Below are 22465 nucleotides of genomic sequence, written 5' to 3' on the forward strand. Positions count from 1 at the left end.
CATGCACTTTAGATATCCAGTTCAAGACGGATTAAGTTTGTTTCAAGTGTCATGTAAACGTACAGAGTGAGAGAGAAACATGAGAAGGAAAAAGAAAGAGACAGAGAGGGTGGGAAAAAGAGGAAAAGGCAAAAGAAAACAGAAGAAAAGAAAAAAGATACAAAAAGGAGAAAAGGTGAGATGAAAGAAAAGGAAAAGGGAGGAACAGGAAGAGGAGAAAAGGGGGCGGGTAGAAAGGGGGCGGGGCCAGACTCACTCTTCTTGAAGCCCAGGTTGGGGACCTTGTGGATGGGCGAGCCGTTACGCTCCATGTAGGAGAAGAGCTGATCCAGGAACAGCTGCTCCTCGGGGTGAGGCAGCCAGCCGCCCTCGCAGCCGGCCTCCACGCTGCCCATCACGTTCTCCTGTCGGACACGTAGCTCATCGTCACACACACTCGTCTTCATCACCGTTAGAAACAAAACTTCATAAAAACAAACAAACGAGTCAACAGACCTTCATCCTCTCGATCCAGGACTCTGATTGGCTGGAGGTCGGGGAGTCTTTGCCGTCGCGGCCTCTCCTCTTACGGGGTCGTCCCCGAAGACTGAGAGACGGACATCCTGCTGAATGAGAAGAGAAGAACAAGAAGACACAAGTAAGAACTTTAGAAGGAGGAGGAAAGTGGCATTCATTCAGATTTTTCCTAAAACTTAAGGATCTCGCCCAATGTCCACCTTCCTGACCAGCGAGGAATCAAACCTACGATCAGTGAGTCTCATTAAAGAGCCAGTGTGTGACTGTTTAAAGAGGGTTAGAATGATAATCATTCATCTCAGAAATCAAAAACCATGTCTCAATATGGAGCAAAACAATGATCCAATATCACATTTTTAATCTCTTACATATTAATATTTAAATTTAAAGCAGAACTTCCCGTCAGCCGATGGAGTTAGCAGTCCCCGCCCTCGTCCCTACGTCACCACATTCACACGCAGCCCTTGGCTGCACACACTGGACCGCCCCTTTATGCCGTTCTCTCTCTTCATTGGATAAAGGTTGTAGGATACAAGGAAAGTTTTCTCCTCGGCTTACAGCAGAGCAGAGTGACTGACAGACCCCTGTTTCAGACCAAACACTCTATGTAAGTGATTGCTGTCGGAAGATATAACTATTTAAGACTTATATTAACACAAATATTCCACTTACTTCAGCTTTAAATGATAAACACATCGACCAAAGACCCAAAGCAGGTTAAAAAAATATTTATATTTCTTTACCGTTGTGTATTTATTTAACAACAGATCAGCTTTCCACTAAATTAGTGTCAATTGAACTGATAAAGAGGGAACTGATCTGATAAGAACAGGAAGTAAACATCAGATGAAGATTTAACAGTGACGTCACAAAAACACAACCGGTCTGGGATGTTCTCAAGAAAAAAGGATTAATATCTCATTTAAATCACATTATTAATGATAAATAAGGTTTGAGTCTTATGATGTAGTTTCTGATCGACTCTCCAATAACGTTTTGTTCTTTACCATTGTATATTATATATTATTATTATGATGTTGCGTCAGCAGCACGTTGGACGACTGAGACAATAATTCAGGTTAATTTACATAGCCGGTCTTTGTAAACACGACTCGTTAATCCAGTTCCTGTCGTTAAGAGACACGCACATTGTTCAAGTCCACCCACACACACAAGAGTGAAACAAAGACAACAGAACTAAAGCTCCCGCCTGTTCATGTCCAGAGATATTTGAAGATTTTTGATTTAATTAATTAAATAAATAATGATCTACTCTGTAAAAAGGAGTGGACACCCTTTCACAATAAAAGCATGTGAAGCATGAATATCCTCCCTGCCTGACGTGTCACCAGCAGGTGGCAGAGTTTCACTCAGACTCAGAGAAGCTGCAGCTCTGAGGAAGCTGATTATCAAATATTTTGTCTTAACCACACACACACACACACACACACACACACACACTCCTATAGCTTGTGCTTTTATTTTCTAGGGCGTATAAATGAGACCCTGCAGCACAGAGAACCAGTTGCCCCCTGGTGGCTGTTAGAAGATACAAAATTAACCTGGAAGTGATTTTTTTAATAAAAAGGTGAACAAAGAGACTTTTATTCTGAAAGGATCCCTGGTTTCCTGGTTTCTGGGACACTTACTGAACTGCCAGGAGAAGCCGGCGTTGTTCTCCAGCGTCGGGTGATTGAACGTGTCCCTGCAGTACAGGACGCGGGTGGCGGCCGGCGCCCTGACGCCCCCCAGCGCCAGCAGGTGGGGGTCCTGCAGCACCGGCCCCCGGGCGCCGTCCAGGACGCGTCTCTGCAGCGAGCGGAAGCGGCAGTACTGCGGGTAGCTGAGCACCTTGACGCCATGACGCTCCACGATCGGGCCGTCTGAGGAGGGAGGGAGGGGGGGTGGACCAAAACACGAGTCAGTTTCTTACAAACTTCACACTTTCTTTTGCTTCACGCTACAAAAATCTGATTATCGAGACGTAGAGTCGCGTTCTCTGTGACAGTGATCTGTGGTTTTAATCAGATTCAGAGCTTTTATCGTCCCACGGAGGGGAAGTCTGTTGTGCAGTTGCAGTTACAGTAGTAAAAACACACACAATAGACAATAAAAGACAATAAAACAATAAAATACATACTAGGAGGAAGACACAAGGAGTTTAAAAACAATACAGTTTTGTAAAGTGCAGATGGATTAAGAACTGTGCAAAGTGACGGCACTGACGGGATGAAGGAGCATTTGTATATTTTAGTTTTAGCCTGTACGTCTCTATAACCTGTAGTCTATGGTTCAACATTAATGATTCAAGATGGCCTTTACAACAATACAACAACATTTAAAAAAAATGCACCAATGCATTGGCTCAACATCTGTTTATCTGGTTCAGTAGTGCCATATTGTGCTGATTTGTTTCTTTTTTGTGGTGATGTAACTCTGCCGGAGACGCCAGAGGATGCGTGCATGTTCAATTTGTTAAAGTTAAAGCAGAAGTAAGTGATATATTTGTGTTAATATAAGTCTTAAATAGTTATATCTTCCGACAGCAATCACTTACATAGAGTGTTTGGTCTGAAACACGGGTCTGTCAGTCACTCTGCTCTGCTCTGAGCCGAGGAGAAAACATTTATCGTATCCTACAGTTTTTATCCAGTGAGAAGAGAGAACAGCATGCAGGGCTGTGTGTGCAGCCAAGGGACGCCGTGAATGTGGCGACGTAGGGACGAGGACTGTTATGGTGCGTTCAAGGAAACTCGTATTTTTCCGACCGTGAAGTCGTACCAGTTCGATCTGGTACGAGTTCACCGGTCGGAAGTTACGAGTGGCCGTTATAGTGACTTTCACCGGTAAAACAGGTCGGAAAAACACGAGTGGGTTGCCTGGAACGCTACAAAGTCGTAAGTTGTGACTTGAAGCTGTAATTTACGATTTCAAAAGCCTGCCTGGAACGCAGCATTAACGAAAACGACCGGACCACTTACTTCTGCTTTAAGTGAGTGAAAATGACAGGTTTTTTGTCAGTAATTAAGATTTCTTTGTTTCCTTTACACAAAAGAGGAAGAAAATAACAGAGCAAAAACATCAATACCAGCATTGGCCTTTGGGAAAATTGTTATTCTAAACATCGATTTCGGCCTGGAATTTCACAAGCCGTGCATCTCTAATAAAAATAAGTATAACATTTCATTATTGCGCATGAGCCTGAAATAAATGAACATGTGATGAATTATTGCACCGAGGATTAATGACTCAGACTTGTCTCTATAATAAAGACATAAAAAGCCTAAAAATCGTTTTCATTTTGTTCCTGAGGCGAAGCGGGAAAACCAGAGGTTACAGATGTTTCACAGTCTGAAGGAGACACTCTCCTCCTTTATTCTCTTAAAATAAAAAAAAATGACCATTGAACATTTATTTTATCAACTACTTACTTTTGGTTTTATTGGTTGGTTGTTTTTTTTCACTAATATAGTGTTTCATTTTGCCACATACAGACTCTATTATTGTTATTATTGGTAATTATCATTATTAAATAGTTGTTTAAGTTGCCCTGTTCAGTCCCTGAGAGAACACATGTTGTGATTTCTCCAACAAACTGGAGTCAGTGTTGGTTTTCAGTGTGTTTCTTACTCTCTGTTTTGTCTTTGAGTGGCTCGCTGTTCTTCTCTGCTGGGCCCGTTGTGTTGCTGTTGCTGATGTTGCTGTTGCTGATGTTGTTGTTGTTGTTGCTGTTGTTGTTCCCACTGCTGCTCTGTGGTGGAGGTTTGTGGAGCCCGTTGGTCCCGCAGGTCGGCCCCAGCCCCGGCTTCATGCTGCCGCTCCAACCCAGCGGATGTGCACACGACCACCTCACCAGGTCGTCCACCCGCACCACCATCTTCCTGGACACGGCCAGAACTTCATCCTGGAGGAAACAGAGACAGGAAGTGTTGTGATTTACATGTATGAGACGTTTTCTTCACTTTGTTTGTTTGATGCTTTTACTCTGAAAGGGTTCTGCCGTTCCTTTAAATTTGGTATGTCCAAGGTGCGTTCACGTCCTCCTAATTGTGCAGCATCAAGGACGAATACACCTTCAGCCTTCATCAATGCTCACTATACGATTACAACAGCAGGGTTTCTCGTCAGCAGAGAACCGATCAGGTAGATTACGAAGTTTGAGCTGCTGGTGCACGTTGCGAACGAGTGATGACTTTCACCTTTTCTGACAACAACGGAAGCCTGTTGAATCCAAAAAAAGGTGCTGGGGGTTTGCATTTGGTTCAGATTGCATTCACACCACAAATGAATCGTACCAGGGTTTGTTTCAGACCAAATAAGTGAACCGAGTCAGAGCTGAAGAGGTCGTCTCTGTTCACCGACCCAAAACGTCCACACACCAAGGAAACAGTCTGTTTTGTCTGAACTGAACAAGTCTGGTGTGAATACGTCCTGAGACTCACACAGTCTCTACGACGATGTAGTAGGCCTACTAACAGAAGAAAATGAAGCTGATAAATCTGTATAAACATGCACTGGGAAAACAGATTATTGTGCAGAAAGCTCAAAGGTGTGTGTCCAGGAGAAAAAAAAATATCCACTCCATCTTTCAGACTCATCTCCTCCTGTGTGCAGATCCTGCTTTGGTTTCTGAGAGTCATAGCAACAAAGAACTTTCATTTTGTGTTGATTTTGGCGACACCTGTGGACAAAAGCGGTATTGTTTCTCTGATAACCGTCTGTGACTCTCAGGTTTGTTTTTCCTCATGTCACACATTGTGTTATTATCAGCTGATTCAAAGTGGATTCTAGTTGCATCAGTTTCTTGTATCCTGTGATTATCATTGATATCAGTCACGGGTCAAGACTCTCTGTTAGTGTCATTTAATGTGTTTACCTGTTACAGTGGAGAAAATAAGTATTTGATCGACCATCTTTAGTTTTTTATAGTTATTTCATTTTAACAAAAAGGAGACAGAATATCAACAAAACATCCAGAAATAATAATAATAATATCATCATCATCTTAGAAAGGTTATAAATTCATTTGCATTTGATCAAGTGAAATAAGGGCAAAAAACCAGCAGCAGGAGATCAAGAACTTATCTTCCCCAGCGTATTCACAATAAATCAGACTTGACACTTGAACGAAAAGTCGAGACGTTAACGTGATGGCACAAAAAAAAAGAGATCAGTGGAGACAGAGATAAGGTTTAAATGTTGAAATATCAGATGAATATAACAAGAGGATTCACTCTTCTTTAAATTAAGTTTTTTGTTTTTATTTCTTTATTATTAATCATTTAGGATGTTTGCCTTTTAGCTGCTATAGCTGCTGCTCTGATAAACACTGTGCGTTACCTTCCAGTTTGATTACACAACGTTTCACATATCAACTGTTGAACTATTAACTGTGGAGCTAAAAGCCACCTGACGAGTTCCTCCACTTTCTTCTCATATAGATCTCCTTTTTTATTGTCTTTTCTTCTTTTTCATTTTTATTTATCACATTTTCTTCAATTAATTTTCCATTTGACAAAAAATAAAAAACCTAAAACCTTTTGTGTGAGTCATTTATCGCTTTAAATTAAATTAAAGCAGTCACACAGATTAAATGTTGACGTTGACATTTAAAGTGAACATTTAGGAATGAAAGAGGAAGTTGATGAGAGACTCGTCGACGCTGTGACTGAAATGTTTCCTGCATGTGTGAGTGACTCCAGTGAACTCCTCCTAATAAACTGGTTCTTTTGTTTTTCCAGCTCCCATTTGCATTCATTGTTTTCTTTGTCGTAACCTGATACGAGCTCAAACTAAAACATCACACACTTGGTTTGAACTGAGGATTTTTTTTTTTTTTGTCTCATTTACACATTTTAATTTAAACTCAAAGTTACTTCATGTATCTGTTAAGTTTGATACTTATAAAATATATGTAAAAATACTGTAGTAAGTTACACATTCAAAAACAAAGTAGAAAACAACCGTGGCTCTTCAGGAGATTTTAAATAGTAGCTAGTGGATAAATAGTTTTAAACCTGATTCATCACTGCAAAAGGAAACTGGTTTAAATTTAACTCCAGAGCCTCAGAGGGAAAAAACAACTGTAGATTTATGACTGACTCAAACACACACAGACAAACACACACTTCAGTCTGTTTTCTTGCTGCTGCTTATTGCTATTGATTATTGTGAAATAAATCAAATTGATTAATATTTACTTAGTGTCACTTCTTACAGGTCAGTTGAGCTGCAGCTCTGATGTCTGTTATGTTGTGACGTTAAAACCTCATCAGTATTTACTAGGCTATACAGTCCACCAGAGCATTTTGGAGTTGTTGGATTGTGTATTTGATGAGTTTGATGAGGGAAACCAAGAAATCCCATGAGCCTCTGTAGCATAGCTCTGAGCAGCTCGCGGCTCTGCTCCGCCGTTCTAAAAATAGCTTGCACCGACAATTAAATGTAACAAACCTACTGCTAAAACTATAGGGATTATGCCAATGGGCCAATTTGCCAAAATGTTGAGCTATCCTTTAAGGTAAAAACGTGGCATAGTTAAGCTACAAATCCTGCATAGTTTCTCTTTAAGGTAAAATAATCTCTCATGCCACATTATGTATATGTTATAATGCAACCAGGAAGTGGAAAGCCTGATCCAAACCCAAACAGGAAGTCAAAGTAGACGATGAGATTTTTATGTCTGATAAAAAACAACTAGGCTATGTCATATAAATGTAAATTAGAGTTAAACACACATGTGGTGCTCGTTTTTTTCTTTCTTTCATGCTTCTTAAAAACTGATTCATCAATCATCTCAACAGCAGCAGTAATAAACCACTGAACGGCTTCACAGAGTTTTAAAGAAGATAATAATGGAGACAAATGAGACGTTTTAAGGAATAAAAGCCTCCACATAATAAAAAGAAACTGGGCAGCAGCAGTGAGTGTAAAAAAAAAAAAAAAAAAGCAGCTTCACAGGGCTCATTTTGTCCTCCAGGAAAATTAAAACCTCTGTGTGCATGGATTCAGCTTCAGCTGTGGAATATCTAAGTTTAAAAATGTGGAAAATTTGGTTTCAGACGAGTCATGGGATTTACATTTGGGTAATACATTAGTCTGATTCCCACAGGGGGATTCTCATGTGAAGGCCGAGCTGCAGCCGCCATGTGAACCGTGTTAATCACAAACACTCATGTCCAACGCTGCTTTTCTTTTCTCAAACCGCATCACATTTTTCATTATTCTTGCACAGACTTTGCTCGATATCTGACCCAGATGTGATTATTATGATTCTAATTATTATTATTATTATTAATTAGCCCCATTATTAAATACATGCAGTTTGTTGTTGAGTCTTGTGCAGCTAAAGAAATAACAACAACATCAACAAAAAGGAGACTTTAATAAACTGAAGGTTAACCTGTTTAGATTCTTGGTCAAATATGATTGGATAAAAAAAGGAGGCAGTGTTCCTGTGGCGAGGTTATTAATAGATGTTCTTAAAGCATTCCCCAGATTATATTAGGGAGCCGCTCACTTTCACAGACAGACACACAATGAATGAATCAGGAGGACTGGCATCAGTTTAAACTCATCTATCTGGTGTGTTTGACTGTTTTCAAAGGTGGAAAGTAACATTTGTTTTGACATAATGCAATATTGAAGCTTTAAATTCACTTTAAATCCAAATATTGTGCTTACCGGTAACTATAAGGCAATATATAAAACAGATACACTATGCGATATAGTTATGGGTTTATAATAAATACAGCTGGATTCATCAATGGGGGAAATTTCACTAATAAAATATCTATAAACACTATTACTGCATGTTTCAGTCATTGTATGTATAATGTGCAGCATAAATAGTTTAATGATTTACTTACACTTATAATATATGATATTATGAACCACTGACATCTAAATAACTGGTTTGTTCCTGATATAATAGCATTAAAAATAAGTATTAAGTAGGTTAAGTGTTTAAAAAAAAAAAAAAAAGCTGAATCCATTATTTATTTATCTATTTTTAGTATATTTTAGGGCTTTTTATGCCTTTAACAAACAGGGCAGTTGGAGAGAGGCAGGAAATGAGCAACCAACTGAACTATCAACAAGCAACCCATTTGAATCAATTATTATCATTAAGTATGAAAATATAATCAAAAAACACATTATAGATTATTAATTAGTATTAATCCAGAGTTAGTCATCTATAGTCATTTATAAATTACAATTATTTAGTATCAACATAGGCGCTGGTCTCACATTTGGGCTTATTGTGAGAAGACGGTAGCTCCGATCAGAAAAAGCAGCAGACCGTGAACGTCCAGACGACTTCCTCAACAATATGATATGATTTTTGTGTTTCTACTGTGAATGTTTCAGAAACCTTTACAAGTTAAAAACAGGGAGTCCCTTCTGCTTCTCAGAAAAGCCTTGTTAGCTCCGCCCCCTGGCTCTAACAATGAATTAAAATATTTAATGATAGTTATTGATGTAGTTATGTGTTATATTTTACTTTTTTACTTTTACTTCAGTACGTTTGAATACAAGACTTCAACTCAAGTATTTCTTCCATGTGATTTTTAATACTTGTTCATATTTCAGTAGGAGATCTGAGCACTTCCTCCTCAGTCTGTTTTACTTCCTGTTTTGCTGCCGTGACGACTCATCACCGTCATTCAGTGTCTCATCCAATCAAATCGATAATTAAAAACCATGAACTCAACAATGACAGTAAACAAACTGTGAAGAGGTTTTTTCACTTTGCCCACAAACGTCTGTGACTGACTGAGTGATGAGTGTCAATGACATCATCAACAGGGGCATTCACACTTCCTGTCCCAGTTTCTTTCTTTCTTTTGTGGTTTGTTTTTGTCTTTATTCTTTGTTTTTGTCTTTCTATCTCTCTTCCTGTTTATCTTTTCTTCTTCCTTCTCTCGCTCGGCTGAATCTGCCGAGCTGAGCCTCAAACACATTTCATTCATTAGACCATTAACCATCATCACTAAGGACAAACCTCTGTGGACGGGGAACAAAGTCCTTTAATCCACACTTAATGTTGAAAATAATAGCACAATTATGTTGTTTGATTTGTTAAATTAAATTGGATTGAATTAAAGTCAGGATCCAGGAGGTTTTTCCTCCTCTGGGACAAAACTTATAACTTAAAGGAGCTTGAATATGAAAAAAATGCATGGTATTTAATCATAAAATGACCCAATATGTCACCAGAGACGAGGAATTAATGTTAATGTGAAACACTGATCTAACTGACAACTACACTGGAGGCAGAATATTCACATTTAAACATGTTATTTATCCCACTGAGCTGCAGCTACAACTATCATCGTTTGTCGTAACGTTAAAAGACGTCGCTGTGACTCTCAGAAACGTCTCGACAAAAGCAGAAACAAAACCAGGATCTGAACCAGAGGAGATGAGTTTGAAAGATGGAGACATTTTCTCATGGACACACACACACACACACACACACACCTTTGAGCTTTCTGCACAATCCATAATCCTTTCTCCCAGATGTATGTTTACAGATTAATCCACTTAATTTCCTTCTGTTAGTGCATCATCATCATAGAGACTGTGTGAGTGAGTCGCGGGGTACCAGAGGTTGGATGTTGTTAGCATGTGGCTAATACAGTACCTGCAGTATTTCTCACATACATCTTCTATAAGTTATAAAAGCAGCTGCAGCACAGGTGTCATCATCAGCGACAGGTAGGTGAGGTAGGTCACATGCTGTCAATAGCATTCACAAAAGCATTTTCATAGACGCACTTTATCTTTTCTTTCGAACTGTGTTGTTCCCAGGCAGACAGACAGAGCAGCAGGAACAGGAAGTGCTGGTACACAAAGCAGCAGGAATTTGCGTTGTGCAGATGAACCACAATGTAAATCAGCAGCTTCACCAGTAATAATAATAATATTTATAATAATAGCAATAATAAAAGCACTGGCAGATAAACTGAAACACCTCTAACCCTTAATATGAAGTGAAAGGCATCTCTTCTCATTTCGAGACGTATGTTATTTTGTACATTGCCCCTGATACAAATAAACTTATTAAACTAAACTAAACTAAAGAGACACAAGGACCTGGACCCTCTGACCCACCTCTCCGTGCTCCCTGGTCCGGCCCTTCGGTGTGTCTTCAGGTAAGAAATAAAGCCTGGCGCTGGCCAGCAGGTGGCGCCGTGTCTGGTCCTCCCATAGCAAGGTCACCTGCACACGAAGGAGACAAAGAAACGAACGTCAGGTTTAAAGGTTTAAAGGTTTAAGCATCTTGTGACTAAAGAAACTTAAACCGGGTTCTTTCACTCTGATCAGTCGCTGTCAACTCATCAACCTAAATACAACACAGGCTCCGTGACAACATGTGTCCTCACTAGCTGCTTCAGCTCGCGGCCTCAATCCTCTAAATTTAGCCTCTCAGTGGGACGTTGGCTCAGTAAAACGTGGTGCTGGTCGTCTGTAGCTCCAGAGCCTGTTGCAGCTTCAGGCTGCACAGGTGAGTCCTGGTTAGTTTCAGTGTTAACAGGTAAAAGAGGAGGCTGCTTATGATCAGTGACCAGTTTCCTCCTCTCTGGCTCTGTGGTTTTTCCACCTAATACTTGGTTTCGCAACTTTTATTTGAGATTACTTGCTGAATATCTTTATAATGTCCAAATATTTTGCAACTTTTGCAGTAAAAAAATGAATATTAAAAGAGAGATAAACCGCACTGCAATTGTTTCCTGGGGAAGAAATATATGATTCTGCAACACAACCTTTGTGTGTAGATGTAGACCACCCCATAGAGGCTACAGTCCTCACCACAGGCGGCCCTGGTTCGAATCCCGCATCGGGCAGCCCTTTCATTTCATGTCATTCCCCCTCTCTCTGCCTCCCCGTTTCCTGCACTGTCATCAATATCAAATAAAGGCAAAAAGCCGAAAAATATACTTAAAAAAAACAAAAAAAACAAAACTGAACTGAAAAAAACTAAACTAAACCTCTTTTATTTACAGTCTATGAACTAAACTCAGAAACCAGAGTTTAAAAAGAGTCAAAGTGTGACAGAGTCTCACCTCAGCGATGCACACCGGGTCCTGTGGGCCACAGCGGATGAAGTAAAACTCCCCGAGCCTCCAGACCTGGACGGGCCCGTCGGGCTGAGCTCTGCTGCTCACCGACTTGTAGAAGGCGTAGCTGCCTCGCTGGCAGGAGGGAGCACCCAACCACTGGAGGAGGAGGAGGAGGAGGAGGAGGAGGAATAGGAGGAAGAGTTTAACACAACTGGAAGCAACAGCATTGCAGAGCGTGGAGAGTTTGTTGTAGTGAGAACAAACAGAGACGTTAAGTGCAGCTCTCATATACTCCAAATACAAGTGTGCAACTTTATGTATTGAGGTTTTCTGTCTTTTTTTTATTGTTATATTATTAAAGTTTATAGCTTTTATCTATGAAATAAGGAAACGGTTAAGGTTTCAACTGTTTGGATTTCTTCTTCTATAGCTTAATATCTCCTGTCATCAGTTTTTAATGAATGACAGCTGTAGTGAGCTGAGGTTGAAATTGTGCAGCCAAAACACAAAGGTATATAGATACTAGTATGTATTAAACAAATGAAATAAAGTCTTTTCACTGTCACGAGTTCACACTTTTTAAGTGGTGTGGAAATCCTATTACTCACGATCATTTATAATGAGGTTAATTATAATAAAAAACAGTCATACAACAACAACAGGTTCAACCACACACATCTAGATAAGGCGAGATGGCAGCTGCTGTCACAGACATGAAAATATAATATAATATGTAAATTTCAGCAGCTGTGCATTGGAGACGGTGGAATTTAGTGACATTTAATATCAAACTGAGTCAGAATTTATAGCAATCCAATGTTAGAGTGACCTGCAAACTCTGTGTGGGGGCGAAGAAAAGAGAAAAATCTATTTAGAAAAAGGTAGTTTTATATCAAGTAGTAAACCAACAGAAAAATATTCTTCAACTATTGAAACGGTCAACAAATGACTCTTCAAGCAGCTGCTTTCAGACTCTCAAATGTTAATTAATCAATAATATCATTTAAGCTTTTCTCTATTCAACATAATGTTGCTGATTATTTTGGGGCTTTTCTGGTGAACAGTGAACAAAGAGGACTTAAGTTTTTTTTTTTTACGTTTTGTTTTTTTAAAGACGACAGCTGGACCAACAGCTGGACAGATGTCGGGTGGGTCATCGACTCTGAGATGGAACAAATCGATTATTCTGACATCGATTCATCGCTTCAGTGGCTTTTTGAGCAAATGCACATTCATTTTATTATGAAAGTGGACATAAAGGGGAGGAAAGGTAGGCAACACCTGAGGTTTACTGTTTGTGTCACACCCAACTTCAGAGGAAACAAAAGGTATAATAATAAGAGCTTAGAAATTAAAAAAACAAGTCAAAAGAAACAGCAAAAACAACAATATATTCAGTGGAAGAGACACAAACCCATACGTACATGTTTATAAATATCATCTTAATAGATTCAGGATAATGATGATGATGATGATACTGTGAATTATGCCCAAATGCCAAATTAAAATCCAGCTAAAAAAGGTCAGGTTGACATTTTCCTGCTATAAAAAAAAGAGAGAAATCAGCTCAGACGACAACAGCCTCCTCTCAGGCGTGTTACAACCATACTGTAAATTAAAAAGAAAAAAAAATCCACCTCTGGCATCAACACCTCTGACGATAAAGTTGCACCATCTTGCAGTGAGGCAACATTTTCACATGTATAAACAGAGCAGGGTATTGTAATATATTAAACACCTCCGAGAGGAAATGTTAAAAATTAACTCGTGCTCATATCTGCACTCCCGGATTCTGACTCTGTGTGTGTGTGTGTGTGTGTGTGTGTGTGTGTGTGTGTGTGTGTGTGTGTGTGTGTGTGTGTGTGTGTGTGTGTGTGTGTGTGTGTGTGTGTGTGTGTGTCTGCCTGCAGAGAGTGAAGCTGGTTGTTGTGTTAACACCATGATGGGAAAAGTTCAGACCTGCACAGAAACCAGAGGCGATTCCTCTGAAACAGGCATGAGCAACCGATTCTCTACAAAGGGGACGGTGTGGCTGCAGCAGCAGCAGCAGCAGCAGCAAACCGGACCAGACCTGAACTCATGTAATCAACTGATCTTGAGTAGTAGTTGATTAGTTGGAACAAAAACCTGCAGCCACACCGGCCCTTTGTCCATGCCTGCTCCAAAATGTCCAAAAAATGAATGAAATATGAAGCTACTGTGGTTTTTACATATCATTGACTAGAATATTTGACATTATATATAGGCATGATTGTAAAAGAGACATTGGTGTTTGCTTGGTGCTACAGCTCATTACATACCATTATACAAATCATCATAGCCTACACTGTAAAATAAAACATGGTTACAACATTTCCTTTTGTTGGTTTAACATAATTATCACATTTCCTTGTCGGAGTTTACTACAGTTTCGTTAGTTCATTCATTCATTCATTCATACGTGTAGGATGGAAATGAGCTTCCCCTCTTTGACCGACCAGCAGCTCTATCATCTGTGTGTCAGTGTCACACTTTTTTTTTTTTTTTTACACCGTTGTGAATAAAACTTCCTGTCATCAGTTCACTGTGGTCACACTTCTTAAAAAAACGCCTTTGAACACATTGCATGTTGAATAAATATGTAAAACACATCAGCAGCAGTGAAAAAGGGGTAAATTATATATATATTATTCTTTATATATTTTTTACTTTGGTCTGGCTTCGGTCACGTGACTCCCAGAGTGCCACAATAAAACCACCGGCTCTAGTTAATCATTCAGAATCTATCTTTCGTTATAGATAATTTGCTCATGAGGTTTTCTGACTGTTGCTTCCTGCTCTTCTTGGACAGAAACTGTTGGTAACTCCACCATTTTGTGATGAAAACCACATTATATTAATCTGAATGTTTGTTTTTCAATGTGTTTGTGGTCATCAAAGGTCAAATATTTAACATTATGTGTGTTTAATGTGGCTCCATGTGACCACAGTCACATTTTAAGGTAATTTTTGTGCTTTTATTCTGGTAAAAGTTATAGGTAAACCAGTACGGATCGAGAAAAAGTTGTCAAATACACACAAACACACCAGTTTAACTTATTAAACACATCAGCATTGCAGGATTACACTCAGACCTGTGGTAAATGCTGGATCAGATCAATAACCAATCATCAGAACGGAGAGGTGCTCTGTGATTGGTGGGATTACAATTAGGGGGCGGGGCCTAACAGCAGAATCTGACCAGCAACAATGAGTTGTGATCCCAGCAAAGTTTCAGTTTCATCTCTGCATCTGGCAAAACAACAAACTATTTCTATCACTATCTTTAAAGTTATTGATCCATTGGAAAATCCCCAAGCAGACCTGAAAACTTGCAGCAGTTGCTGAATTAAATATTGTTTGTGAAACTGTTCGACTGTGAAGTGAATGAGTGTGTGTGACTCAGAGCGGTTTCTCCATCCACTTACGTAATACAACTCTGACTAACCTGACAAAAACGCTCAGACCACGGCTGCAGTTTCCTCTCCATTCATAATTATCTCCTAAGAATTATATAGAAAGATTATTTCAAATGAAGTAGCTACTACAGAGTCAGATGTTCTGACATCATCACTCTGGATAAATATGTAGTTTTCTTTCCTGCAGCAGCAACTCGACACCGTTTTGTTGTTGGTATATAAAAGAAATAAATAAAAAACAGCAGTGAGGCCTTCACCACCACACTCCACTACAGCGACGGATTATTGTTCCAGCTCATAATGAGGATTTATCTCACAATTTTTTGCAGGAGTCGAGAGAAATAATGAGAGAGAAAACACAATCGTCTCCTCACATCCTGCATTTAAAACACACAGGAGCTTTGTTTTTTAATAAAGCCAATAGACAGATCTGTTAATTAAGTCAAGAGCCATTCATAATTATCATAATATCATTGTTGGTATTATGTGTAAACTGTATTAAACCTATGCCATTTAGTATTGAACGATTTACAAAGAAATTAGTGCTGTCAAGTTGAAATTTCGAATTGCAAATAATTTTCATTTTGCTCGAAATTACAGAACCTCAGTTTATTGTGTTGTAGTAACATGAATAGAAAGTATAAGCAACAGCCAGTGATGAAATACCGGTGGTATTTAGATCAAGAGGGCAGAGGGAGAGCAGCACCGATTGGTCAACAAGAAAAACAAGTTCTCTAACACAAGGAACAAAAACATACGAGGTGATTTCTGTAATATTATACGACGGTGCATAAAAATATTCATATAAAATTGAATAAGCACTAAAAAATACCATGGAAAGTGGTTTGTCTTATTCATCTAGGGTAGTTAGACCTTTCAGCATTGGTTTGGGGTCAGTAGGTCACATGACTTGGAAGCTACTGAAAAGAAACATAATTTATCCTATATTCAAATAATTACTCAAAATTAATTCATAATACATTTGCAGTGATCACACAAATCATACATTGGACTCATTTAGTGTAATTTTTCTATTTTAATTTTGAAAGGTATTAAAAATAATGCAGGTTGTGTGTGATTTTAAGTAGTAATTTGTTGATGGTCTTTGATTCTAGTTCGGCGCCATCCAGTCCAACAGCTGATGAACAAATTAAACTATCAATATCTGATACTGATAATAGATTGATCTCATGTTATCTTCGACCTTTAGTCACCAAAATGTGATTATTTCATCATGGAAGTTCTTTCAAGGCATCACTAAGACGGACAGGCGACCTAATAAAAACAACAACAAGGCTCTAACTGATGCAGGCATTGGAAGCATAAAAATGAAGCTATGAATAATAAATATTATGTAAATAAATAATGGGAATGGGTTTTCCCTCAAAGTCCAGCTTTTAAAATGAATAATAAAGACTGTAACTGCAACTAGAATCTGAAAGCCACAGCTTCTTGTTTTAAACATTTCACAACACATCACACTTTGATTTCTAAATAAGTATTTTGCATTTTAAAGAGGAAACTAGTTTGTCCATATTGGGTTAAAATGAAACAAAAAGGTGCATTTCCTCCTTCTTTCATGGGATCTCCTCCGTGATGGTTGAGCACAAACTATTTGTTTATTTATTTGATGAGTATTTATGTATTTTCTACTGTTGCTTCTTCATTTGCCTGTGGAGTCAACTAGTAAAAACAGGAAACAGCGCCACTCTGTCATTGTCACCCATACGGTGGCAGGAAGTGGAACTGCAGATTGAATGATAAAAATAAAAACCATGCCCCCTTTTTACATTCTTTCAGATTTTGTTGTCACAAAGCAAAAAGTCATGAACCTGCAGTGCAAACATCCCAGAATAGGAACAAGACTTTCTATTATTCTCAATTCTAGCAGTAGATCACCATCAATGAGTTGGAGACCCCTGGTTTATGCACATACAGTAAAGCATTTTTTTAATAGTTTGAGTTTAAGAAGTCAAGTGTTAAGTTTCTTGATGTACATTAATAATAATCCATTAACAACTTTCTGACTGTGGCGACACTAGCTCTGTTTCCATCCATTTATCAATCAAATTATCTGAAGATCGTTAACAATATCAATGTGATTAAAGCTGGTGAAAGTAAGTCTCCACCTCAGAGCTTTAAATGGAATAAAAATCCATGCGAAATGAGGCCACATGCTGTTTTGCAATCAAATTGATGTATTGAATGTACATTTCTTGCATTTTAAGGTGTTTCCATTCATTTTTGCAGACATGGATTGCATCTATCAACAAGTATTGCACAGGTTATAATAGTGCCAACTATGCCAACTAACTGCAACATCAGAAGACGGCGGCATGACTAAATTCTACACAACAGCAGCGGCGGTTCTGGACAGAAAACATGTCTGTCTGTCTGTCCTGTCTTTGAAAAGCTGGAAATACGGTACAAAACCGACGTAAAACATGATCGCAGTTCACATTTATCCGGCAAAGATCCGTTTCCATCAGCATTTATCCCATTGATGAGATCAACAGGGCAAGCTTTTTGTCAATATTCATGACATTTAATTGAAATTTACTGTTTCCATGAAGACTTTCTTAATTTCATATAACTTAAAGCAGATAAAAACGTGTGGATAGAAACATATTTGTGTCATTTTGGTGATGAAGCTCAGGTTGATCTACAGCTCAGGCCTCATGTGTGTGAGTGTTTACACTGTGATGTGATGAGAGGGGAGTTCTTATTTGAATGAAACCAGGTTGTGAGTTGGTGAAGAGGAAAAAAAGTGTGATAAGTGACACTTGGCTGTATAAAATATGAGTGGCAGCAGGTAAACGCTCCCTGTGTCGACGGCTGGAGCAATGAATCAACTGCTTCAGTTCAGGTTCATACATCTAAAAAGGGCCGACACAAGCAGCCTGGACTTGACTTCACTGCTCTATATGAGGAACTGTGAGGTGACACCCCAAGGAAAAAAGGTAAAAGATTAAAATAATAATAATAAAACACCTAAAAATGCCTAAAAATACCCAAAAATACAACCTGAACTACAAAACTACAACCCCCGCCTGTTTCCTTCGGGAGCACCGTGAGCGGCCATTTTGGATCCTGAGCCACAGCTTCATTCTTCAGAGCTGTGAGTTTTACATATCTCCACACTTTGAATCGTTTTTGCAGTAGATTGAGTTTCACAGGGAGGTCACATCATCAGCTCCCACACACACACACACACACACACACACCGACTCAAGTTTCAGTTCAGTTTTTTCAAAAGTTTTTATCAAGTTATTTTGAGGTCAGAGAGACGTTTAGTAGAAACATGGCTCATGTTTTTGCATAAATAAGAACAGATAAGAACTAAAACGCAGAATAATCTTCACTGCAGATTTGTCTGCGAGCTCCTTTCTCTCAAAATCAATAATAATCATCTAGTCAAGAAATGTCAGGAAGTAGTGGAAAATATCTGAACCACAGAAATATTAAACTTTAAACGTCTCCTTATGTTGTTTATGAACAGAAAAGGAGGAGCAGGAAATATTCATATTCATATTTAACAAGCGACAGCCACAGAATTTTTTGTAATGTCTGCTTTTAATTAAATAATCAAAATGATTGATCGCTCAACAAATAATCAACAAATCAGTTCAGTCAAGCTCTACTTTGTGTTAACAGAATATTTAATACAGTTTCTACTGAAATTTCAATACGTTGGCGGCTGCAACTAATGATTATTTACATTATTCATTAACCTGATTGTTATTGTGTCTATTTTATGTTTGTCTATATAAAAATGTCAGATGAACGAAAAATACAGTTTATATAACCTCCCATATGTTAGAGGCATTTCTGCTTTTTGGTTTTTAAATAAACATAGATATCAATTATTTTTTTGAATTGATTAATTCACTGATTGTCAACAAATCCTATTAAAAAAACAACTAAATAATTCATAATAACATCTTTAGAGCTTTAACAGAAACATAGAAGTCAACTTTTCTGCTCTTTCTCTTTCTCTCTCTTAATTACTTTCATTTCTTTTAAAAAAGTCACTAATTCAATGTCGTTTTTGACAAATCAATGAGAGGAAACGGTTCATTTGTTGGGAACTATTTTCAGCTGGAGGTTCGTCCACGTCACCCGGTGCAACAGTGAAACAGAGCAGCTCAGTTTTCAATCATTTTTGGGAACAATGGAGTTTCAGTTTCTGAGGCCGATGTATGTGACTCCTCTGCTGCCATGTTGGTTTGAGCCTCTCTATGAAATTTAGACCAAACGACAGAAACCAGACACTTTATTATGTGTTTGGACTTTTCATTCACACCTAGATGGGTTTTTTTGGTCCTTTAAACAATTGGATGAAACTCCTTCTTTGTAGTTAGACTTTTAAAAACAATGTTTTCACAAAGGAAAATAGAGTTTTTGGTTGGACAGGGGGGTTTGGACCGGGGGGAGGGAGCTGCTGCTGCTGGTAGAGACACCAGGCAGCGTGTTGCTGCAGGAGAAGCCGGTCCATGCAGCTGATTGGTTCATTCTGATCACATGACATGCAGTGCTTGCTTGCTAATATCCTAGAGCCTGTCCATACGGATACAGGTTTCAGTGAATATACAGGTACATGAGTTTGTTTTTTATCGTTTTAACATTTTGGGAGGGGGTGAAACTGTATTTTTTGGTCCCATCTCATTCTATTGTTTCCATGTAGGACCTCCTTCCTCTTATATTCTGTTTTAACATATTAACATTTTACATTTTAACATCTGTCCAGGGACTCAAGATGAAAAGATGGCCTTGTCGGCTAACTATGGTGCATCTACAGCAACGCTTATTGGTGTCCACTGTCCCTAAATGAATGAACAAATAAAATATAGCTAATAAATGAATAAATAAATAAAAATAGTGGTAAAATCTGAAAACACCGCTCCAGCGTTTACATGTAGACATCTAAAACTGATCTTTTGAGAAACGATGATGTCATAGGCTACTCCCGACCGCTCTAACCTGTAACCTGAGCCACAACGCTACACGTTACAGTCTATGGACGTAACAACAACACTGCGGCTGAATCTCTCCTGTTAAATCATCATCACGACTCCCAACATTTAACCCACTTCTAGCCAGGAAGCTTTCTGTCTTCTTCTCTGTTTCTGGTGTTGAAACAGGTGTGTGGCAGCGTTACAGCGCCACACACAGGCCTGGAGGACCTATACAGCACCAGAGTAAATATTGGACTCGTTTTTCACAAGACGCGTCTCTTCTGAACATTTTGACACTGAAATGGACAAATTTCAGACAAATGAACTTTGTTCCAGATCTGTCTCTGTTTCAACCAGCACAGCGTTTTCATTGCGTTATAGACAGAGATTTTAGATTTTAGAAACATGTGGCCTCAGTAAGAATAAAAGGAAAAAGACGAACATCATTGAACTCGCTCTTTAACACAGGTGTTTTTTCACCCTCGTGTTCATCCACCGGGATAAACTGCACACATGCAGCAGTTGTGTGTGTGTCCAGCGGAGCAGAGACAGGCTGAGCCGCTCTCCACAGCCCTGCCATTATAAACACTGCTCTGACACCGACTCCATCACTCTGATCCCTCTGTTTTGGAGCTACAGGCGAGAAAAAGACTGAATTACAACCGGGCTTCATGTGAAACACAATCTGCAGACGCACAGCTGCAACACACGAGCTGCAGAACCAGCCACAATGTTCAACAAACACGTCTCAGTGACTTAAAAACCCAGAGACCGGCCACTTTTTTATCATTAATATCACTGCTACATCTGCACAGGATTGAAACCAACAGTTTGTTCACTATCAAATAATCTGCCAATTAAGAGTCTGGTGACGACCGACCCACATCCCAACAGGAAATATTCTATTTTACTGCAAATTCCTGACTTAAGGAAACAGGAAAGTGAAAGATTTGGCTTTCAAAATGTTAAATTATTCATTGATTTAGAAATAAGCACTCAACAATCACAACCCAGAGCACAAACTATCAACATCTTTATGAAACTAGTTTGATTATTTCCACTGATAATCAATCCTGTTTGATTCACTATAGGCTTATACCTCATCGTATTGATTGATTGAAGTCCAAGTTATAGGAGGGGAATATTCAAATATCTGAGAAGATTAAACTTTAAACTATTATTCAATAGTTCTAGATTTAATTTTTGTTCATTAATAAAGCTCTTATGGAGTAACAAGGGAACAAACACACAAACAGAAACATGTTGTGAAACGATTATATCAGAACAGTTCCTGTTTAATGTTTGTTTCAATCAGCTGATTATTTTCGTGCATTTTTAAAGTGCACGACGACAGATCAGATTTTTCATATTAGCAGCAAAGAGGAGGAGGAGGAGGAGGAGGAGGAGGAGGAGGAGGAGGAGGAGTCACGTCACATTCGCAGGCTTGTTATCCATAGGAAATAAAAGGAGCCCAGTGTGTATAGCTACGGCTCAGGGTGGGGCCGCGATGCAGCTGTTACCCATTTACTCCTGATAGATGGCTCGTGAAGATTCACTAAATAAAATGCATATACAGTGTCTCTGCACCCCTCAACCCCCCCCCCCAAACTCCCCCACCACATCCCCAACTCCACCAAAGCCCCCCTCCCTCCCCTCCCCTCCCCTCAGTGTCACTCTGCATGCAGCTGCTGTGATGTTGCAGCAGCTTCACCTCCACTCAGAATATACAGTGGGTACGGAAAGTATTCAGACCCCTTTACATTTTTCACTCTTTGTTTCATTGCAGCCATTTGTTAAAATCAAAAAAGTTCATTTTATTTCTCATTAATGTACACTCAGCACCCCATCTTGACTGAAAAAAACAGAAATGTAGAAATTTTTGCAAATTTATTAAAAAAGAAAAACTGAAATATCACATGGTCATAAGTATTCAGACCCCTTTAAATTTTTCACTTTGCAGCCATTTGCTAAAATCAAAAAAGTTCATTTTATTTCTCATTAATGTACACTCAGCACCCCAGCTTGACAGAAAAAAACAGAAATGTAGAAATTTTTGCAAATTTATTAAAAAAGAAAAACTGAAATATCACATGGTCATTAAGTAACCCTTTGCTGTGACACTCATATTTAACTCGCATGCTGTCCATTTCTTCTGATCCTCCTTGAGATGGTTCTACTCCTTCATTGGAGGTTACAAAAGAACTTCTGCAGCACTCAAGGTTCCTAAGAGCACAGTGGCCTCCATAATCCTTAAATGGAAGAAGTTTGGGACGACCAGAACTCTTCCTAGACCTGGCCGTCCAGCCAAACTGAGCAATCGTGGGAGAAGAGCCTTGGTGAGAGAGGTAAAGAAGAACCCAAAGATCACTGTGGCTGAGCTCCAGAGATGCAGTGGGGAGATGGGAAAAAGTTCCACAAAGTCAACTATCACTGCAGCCCTTTGTATTGGGCAGGTGATGAGCAGTGCCTGGTTTTCTCCACACATACCGCT

General features: G+C 39.0%; 1 protein-coding gene across 1 annotated transcript in view; it reads right to left on the reverse strand.

The window, feature by feature from the left end:
- Positions 1 to 22465, reverse strand: part of LOC310997337 (uncharacterized protein) — a gene marked incomplete at its 3' end in the record, with an annotated part of 36743 nt that overhangs the window by 8278 nt on the left and 6000 nt on the right. The window contains exons 2-7 of the mRNA XM_083987012.1: positions 11586 to 11738; positions 10633 to 10740; positions 4147 to 4420; positions 2166 to 2399; positions 496 to 602; positions 257 to 404 (exon numbers count right to left, since the gene is read on the reverse strand). Of these exons, the coding sequence (XP_083843138.1) occupies positions 257 to 404; positions 496 to 602; positions 2166 to 2399; positions 4147 to 4420; positions 10633 to 10740; positions 11586 to 11738 (1024 nt within the window). The remainder of the gene's footprint in view (positions 1 to 256; positions 405 to 495; positions 603 to 2165; positions 2400 to 4146; positions 4421 to 10632; positions 10741 to 11585; positions 11739 to 22465) is intronic.

The sequence above is a fragment of the Trachurus trachurus genome, assembly GCF_905171665.1.
Source record: "Trachurus trachurus genome assembly, chromosome: 14".
Lineage (NCBI taxonomy): Eukaryota > Metazoa > Chordata > Actinopteri > Carangiformes > Carangidae > Trachurus > Trachurus trachurus.